At 46.7% G+C, this 6,927-nt stretch overlaps 1 protein-coding gene across 2 annotated transcripts; it reads left to right on the top strand.

The window, feature by feature from the left end:
- The first annotated feature begins 512 nt into the window (after window positions 1–512).
- serpinf1 (serpin family F member 1) lies at window positions 513–5,608 on the top strand. 2 transcript variants are annotated; one of them, XM_023341804.1, is made up of 8 exons: window positions 513–610; window positions 2,294–2,354; window positions 3,162–3,357; window positions 3,483–3,638; window positions 3,761–3,964; window positions 4,612–4,751; window positions 4,824–5,034; window positions 5,287–5,537. In XM_023341804.1, exons 2-8 carry the CDS (start codon window positions 2,295–2,297, stop codon window positions 5,535–5,537), a joined length of 1,218 nt encoding a protein of 405 aa, XP_023197572.1. In that variant the 5' UTR covers window positions 513–610; window position 2,294. The 2 variants fall into 2 exon arrangements, with proteins under 2 accessions (XP_023197572.1, XP_005803647.1); XM_005803590.2 differs by lacking the exon at window positions 513–610 and having other exon boundaries at window positions 2,295–2,354; window positions 5,287–5,608.
- Window positions 5,609–6,927: the final 1,319 nt, after the last annotated feature.

Raw genomic sequence — 6,927 nt, forward strand, 5'->3', positions numbered from 1 at the left:
TGATTCTACATAGAAACATAGAAACATTCACGAAGTGCAAACCCTCATAAAAACAAACAATAATGAAATGATCTGGCAGCTGATTGGTTGGCATTTGGACCCTTCATTTAAATAAACTTTACGTTTTTATTGAATAAGGTTTGTTCTTTTTTTGTTTTTTTTTGTCTGATGGACCTTCTGGACCGGAACCGACAAAGATGGACGGTTCCATGTTGCCACAGGCAACAACAGACAGGAAGAAGCTATGGCTTATCTTCTTTTTTTGCTTCTTTTTTTCCAGTTTGTGTTTGATTCTAATTTTTTTTTTTAATCTATTTTGAACTTTTCTGGCTAAATCAGTGAGAAACATTAAAACAGAGGAAACTAAGTTTATCTGCTTCCAAAGCAAATGAAAGGAAATTTGTGGATTAAATGATAAATGTTGTGAAAAGGTTTTATTTAACCTTAACTAAAGCTGAATGCATGCAGCTTCGTAAAAGCTCCGGCGCCCCGTGTGCGCGCCGCCTGTGCGCGCCCCCGCGGGTCCACCAGTCTCCGCAGCAGACAGACAGACAGACAGACAGACAGACAGACAGTAGCAGCAGCGACGTGGACCGTCCGGACCGGAGAGGTGAGTGAACTGCTGCTCCTCTCTTTTGCGTTTTTCCCGAAACTGAAATTATCCGCTGATGGTCAAAAAGGTGCAAACTGGACCCAGGCTCCAGTTTGCAGTTTTGGGTCCAGTGACTCAGAACTGTCAGAAAGACACTTGGTGCTTATTTGGACCGCTTTGATTGAATTTTTACATTTAAATCCGAAGCGAATCCTTCCAGTTTTTATGCTCGTTTTTTTTTTTTTCTGAGAGTTGTGCTGAAAAACGAAGTCTTCCTTCTGCGCCGCGGAGCTAAAAACTGCAAACAGCTGCGGCGTTTTTCCACTCCGAGGTTTATATAATGTGAAACAGCAGCAGCTCTGGTCCAACTTCAACCATCAGAACCACGAGAACCTCGGAAGAACTCTCATATTTATTCCTGTATGCCTTCAACTGTTTTCATATTTCATGATCTAATTCTGATTCCACACCAAGTAAAATATTTGACATAAAATGTTTTACCAGTTAAAAGCCGAAGTAGGAGGGAATTTCTCTGGGAAAACTTTCCAGTCCAGGTTTGGGCTTCATGTATGTTGGAAACAATTAGTGATTGTTGGTTAAGGAGACCAAACAAACAAGCATGGTGGTGGAGGAGTGATGATGTGGACTCGTTCTGCACACACTGTGAGACGATGATTCTGGTAATAAACCATAAGATCAGGACGGACCTGGCGGACAGAAGGAGGCGCTGGGCGAGTTTAGTTTGTTTCTGAGTTCAGTTTGTTTCTGTTGAGCTTCATGTCAGGAAACGTTGAATCACTTTCTCCGCTCCACGGCTCTTGTTTTCGTTTCGAGTCTTAGAGGGAAAAAAGCTGCTTTCCGGCTCCATCTGGGTTTCCCGTCATTCCTGTGTGGTCTGAGGTTTGGTGTGAAGAAGGTCCAGATGTGAGCAGAATGCAGCCATTGTGCAGCGGAGGCTGTAATCACAGCGTCTGCTGTCTGTGTCAGCTCAACAGAAACGCCCTCTGTCTCCTCCTGCTGAAAACAGGTTTCTGACCCGTGAGGAGAAACGTCTCCTCAGCAGATGTGGACTCAGTTCATTTCTTTGCTCCAGTTCACAACAAAAGCCTGGAGATGATTTACAGAAGAACTCATTTCAGACTTTCAGCATTCTCTCCTCCTGACCAGCAGGGGGCGACAGTAGACAACCACCTGTGTTGTGTTGTGTCGTTGCCTTTACAGCAATCCCTCACACTGAGCATGCATGTAGCGACAGTCGAGAGGAAAACCTCCAGCAGAACCAGGTCCAGGGCTCAGATCCAGAACCGGGCTCAGTACCAGCGACAGACTGGCTCTGAGAGAAGACACAACAAGAACCAGGAGAACTTTATATGTTAAAGTAAAAAGTTCAGAGCAGGAAAGGAGAGTGATCAGGTGATGGCACCGTCATGCAAACTGATGCTCTGCCTCCAGGAAGGAACCAACCAATCAGAAGCCAGAGCAGGTGTAAGTTTTATAGAGAGAAAATAACTGAACATAAGGTTAACAGTTGAAATAACAGCAAGTACAGCAGAGTGGAGAGTAGTAGGAGAAGAAAACAGGAGGAGTGGTGAGTTTGTCCTGCAGAACAATAGAGACGCATCAGGACAACCTCAGGCCTTAGAGAGAGGCAGAACAGGAAGTCATGTGATTCTTCATGGCGTTCATCTGTTTGTTTTTCAGGATGATGCGAACAACGTTCCTGCTGGCGTTGGCAGCCGTCCTGAGCTTCTGCTGGGCTCAGGTAACCACAGAACGTCTCCTCGTGTTTCAGGGTCTTCAGCTTCCTGCAGCTTTTACTCTGTTTAATTCGTGGAGTGAAAACGTTCAGTTCGTGGTTTCTGTTGCTGCGTTTCAGTAAAAACCTCCTGCTGGGTTCAGATCCCAGTCTGGGTCTTTTTGCATGTTCTCCCTGAGCATGTGAGGGTTTTCTCTGGGATCCAGGTCCTGTAGAGTTGGAAAGTGTGTGTGTGTGCATTGGTGGTGTGTGTGTGCCGGTCGTCCCCTGTGAGTATAATCAAGGTTAAAAACTGTATTATCCTGCTATCCTGGCTGATAATGTAACATATTAAATATATGTATTGATAGCAGACGGTTACAGCTATGATCATCTTTGGGCCATCGGAAGATTTTTGTGTTGAAAAGGGAAACTATGACAGAGAGATAATTCAGATTTGATGTTGGGATAAACTGAAAACAAACAGACGAAACCAATACCAACAACTTTTACAATCTGCAGACAAGTTTGGTTCATTTATGATGAAGTGTGTTTAGAGTTTTTAGCTTGTTTAGCTTGTTTAGCAGGTCAGGTTGTTTGAATGTAATCATTTAAATGAAAGTTGGTAAATGTGAAACTGTTGTGCACATGGCTCATTTTCCTGGTGAGAAAACTAAACCAGTTTAGAAGGAGAAGTTCCAGTAGCACATCTCCAGTACAGACATTTGTCACCTCCAGGATTTAGTTCTGGTTCTGCTCAGTAAACCCAGCTGTGAAGCCAGAGCTGGGTGTGGCGCCGGTCCGTTCTGATGGTTCTGTCCTGGTTCTGTGCAGTCGGACACCGGCAGTGAGGAGGCGGCTGTGGAGGAGGAACATGTGGAGCTTTTCACCACGCCCGCCACCAAGATGGGCGCCGCCACCTCGGACTTCGGCTACAACCTGTTCCGGGCTTTGACGAGCCGCGAAACTTCGGCCAACCTGTTTCTGTCTCCGATCAGCGTGTCTTCGGTTCTGACCCAGCTGTCCATGGGTGAGTGTACTGGCTCTAACTGGGCCTGAACCAGTTTGCTTTGATTGTTCCCCTCAGTCAGGAACCTTCAGGCACTGAAGCATCGTCATAACCAGCGACTCTGCACTTCCCCTCCTGTCCTGCAGGGGGCTCAGAGAACGCCCAGAGGCAGCTGTACCGGGCGCTCCGGTACCACAGCCTGCAGGACCCCCAGCTCCAGAATACCCTGAAGGACCTGCTGGCCACGGTGAACTCCTCAGGCAAAGGCCTGAGCTCGGCCGCTCGGCTCTACATGACGCGTCGTGAGTCCATGTTTATGACCCAAACAATTTAAAAGGTTCTGGTGTCTCTGACTTACTGAAAGAGTTCAGATCTTCTAGAAAAACCCAAAGCCATGCCGACCCATCGCTCCTTTGGTTTTCAGGACTCCGCCTGAAGCAGGACTTCTTCAAGCTGGTGGAGCAGCAGTATGGCGTCCGCCCCAAAGCTCTGCTGGGTGGAGCCAAAGACACGAAGGAGATCAATGATTGGGTGTCTCAGCAGACGGGAAGGAAGGTCCAACAGGTCCTGACCAAGGGTCTCCCTCGAACCGCCGGCGTCAATGCCATCAGCGCCGCCTACTTCAAAGGTATCGACCGTTCATGAAGAAGAGGAAAAACCTGGTTTGGTGTTTAAACGTGACAGACGGAGGAGTTTCCTAAAGATCACACCGGACTCACATCCTGGTGACAAGAAGTTTAGAACCAGTTAGACAGGCAGGAGAAATGTTCAGGGATAAAGTGTTAATTGTACAACAATAACTGGGCCTGAACCAGTGATAATAATACAATAATAAAGTTGTGGTATTACCAGAATAAAGTCATAGTAATATGACAATAAAGTCGTCATAGTAACAGCTATTTTTTTTCACAGAATGACTTTTTGTTTTTTTCTGGTAATATCTTGAGTATTCTTGCAGTTAATATTTTCAGTCTTAGTCTGACTCTGATACTTCATCGTAGATCATTGATAGGAAAGTAAAAAATTAGATCTTCAATGAGCTGGAGTGGCCACCAGGGGGCAGGAATGGTGGGTTAGGAGGTGAATCATCAGAGTTATCAATGAGTCGGACCGGCAGACGGAGAATATTTCACATCAGCAGCAGCAGTATTAATGCTTCCTGACGTTTGGCGGTCAGACCCTGCAGGGTTGTCGGTTCCAATGCCGGACCCTGAGAGAGCCACCGGCTGTTACAGCAGCCAGAACCGGACTGACATCTGGGTTTTCTTCCAACAGGGGGATGGGTGACCCGCTTCAGTCAGGGCGGAGTTCAGCAGGACTTCCAGGTGGAAAATGGGGCTCCGGTCCGTGTTCCCATGATGCAACAGGATAACTACCCGGTGAAGATGGGCGTGGACTCGGACCTGAGCTGCACTGTGAGTGTTGTGAGCAGCAGAGCCGAGGAGCTGTTGGCAGAGATCTCAGGAATGTTGTGGTTCCTCCTGCAGATCGCTCAGATCCAGATGCAGAACGACGTCAGCATGTTTGTCTTTCTACCCGACGACGTGACGACCAACACCACACTGCTGGAGGAGAGTCTGACAGCCGAGTTCGTTCAGGACCTCTCCATGGCGCTGCAGCCGGCTCTGGTGTCCCTGACGCTGCCTGTCCTGAGGCTTAGTTACTCCACCGACCTGCTGCCACTGCTTGGCGACCTCGGTGAGTCACCCAGAGGAGCAAAGACCTTCCATTTCACTCAGTCCATGACTGAGGACACAGGACAGACAGTCCTGAGGGAAAGTTAATGGACTAGTCAGTGAAACTGGGGAACCTGGCAGAACATTCAGCCACACAGCTGAATGACTCCCAGCATTTAAAAGCAGAGGTGTCTGGTTTGTGCGAGGCAGTGGTTACCCAGTGGGACACCATGGAGCATCAGTCGATCCTCACTCTCCTCATTCCTTCCTGCAGGCCTCAATGACTGGTTGGACAACCAAGAACTGGAGAAGATCTCAGTCCAGTCAGCCAAACTCACCAGCATCAATCATAAGGTTGTCATGGAAACGGCGCCCGAAGGAGTCCAGTACCCCAGCGCCGTCTTGGTGCCCTCCCACCTGACGTACCGAGTGGACCGGCCCTTCGTCTACCTGATCCGAGACGAACCGTCAGGAGCACTGCTGTTCATCGGGAAGGTGGTCAACCCCAAAGTCCTGACAATTTAACACACACACAGACACGCCCGCACACACAAATATACACACACACATACACCCCCACACATACGCACACGCACGCACACCCACACACGTTTGCTTGACTATCTTTGTGGGGACTTTCCATTGACTTCCATTCATTTCTACAGCCTAATCCTTGCCCTTATCCTAACCCTATCATACCTAATCCTAACCCTAACCAAAACTCAATTCACACCTTAGTCCTAAATCTAACCCCTGACCCAAAAACAGTGTTTTCCCTTGTGGGGACCAGGCTTCGGTCCCCACAAGGAGCACTCCCCACAAGGTATTACAAGCAAACGTGCGCGCACACACGCACACACACACCCACACACACTCTTAGCAGGTCCTAGGAGGGGTTCCAACTGTTTGTGGTGGCAGATGGTTCGAGAATATTTGATCTTATTTTTCATGTTGAAACACAGTTGGATCATGCTAATCTGAGAATACTCCTGAAATAATCCACATTAAGAAATGTTTTTTAAGAAATCAGATATCGCCATTTGTTTTAATAACAATAAACATGACAATAAACTCCAGCACATGTTTTGTGGTGTTTTCTGATGTTGCACATGAGCCGGTCAGGATCTCGTTTCGGTTGGAAGTGAGTATGAAGTTATTAGCAGGAACTAAGCCAGGTTTTTAAGTATTGGTGTGATGTCTACAGGTTTTGAATTGTCAGGAACAGAACCAGATATGAGGGAACGAGAGGCCAGAGTGACGGGATATGAGACTTAGGGTTAAAGTTTGACCAACTTTATGCAGACGGTCAAATTTAGTGGAGGACTCAGATTCATGAACAACTGAAGATGTTTCAGCAGGTTCTCCGAGGAAAACAGCAGATTTAAATAAATCCCAGCCGCAATCACCTTTAGTCATGACTGCAGTACTCAGCATGTGATGCGCCTCTGTCTCCACCAGAGGGAGACAAACAGCCTGTAAACCCAGAAATCAGAACAGAAGAAATCTGATTTCTGTAATGTTTTCTTATCTTTTCATGTCTTTTTCTTCTTCTGAACCTCGGTCTCTTTTCTGCTGATAAAATAATAAAAATGATTGAAAATCTAAGAGAAAATCTTTGTAACTGTTTGAGTTACATAAACAAAACTGCCTTCTGCCGAAAGATAAAACAGAGGAAGGAAAGCTTCCAGCCTGATGGACTAAAATCCAGTTTAAGCTTTATTTATGTCTTTAGAAATCTTCAGATTTTATATCAACACAGGGAAAATGAAACTCCGGACTGTCCTGCACCATACCGTCCAGTAGGGGGCAGTTTAACTCTTCTGGCCTCCTGGACATTTTGTTCTGGGTCTGGTTTAAATTTGATCAGCTCAGAATCTCAAGTATATTCGTGTAAAAAGAGAAAATTTATCCCGGT

This window comes from Xiphophorus maculatus, chromosome 11 (genome assembly GCF_002775205.1).
Source record: "Xiphophorus maculatus strain JP 163 A chromosome 11, X_maculatus-5.0-male, whole genome shotgun sequence".
Taxonomy (NCBI): domain Eukaryota; kingdom Metazoa; phylum Chordata; class Actinopteri; order Cyprinodontiformes; family Poeciliidae; genus Xiphophorus; species Xiphophorus maculatus.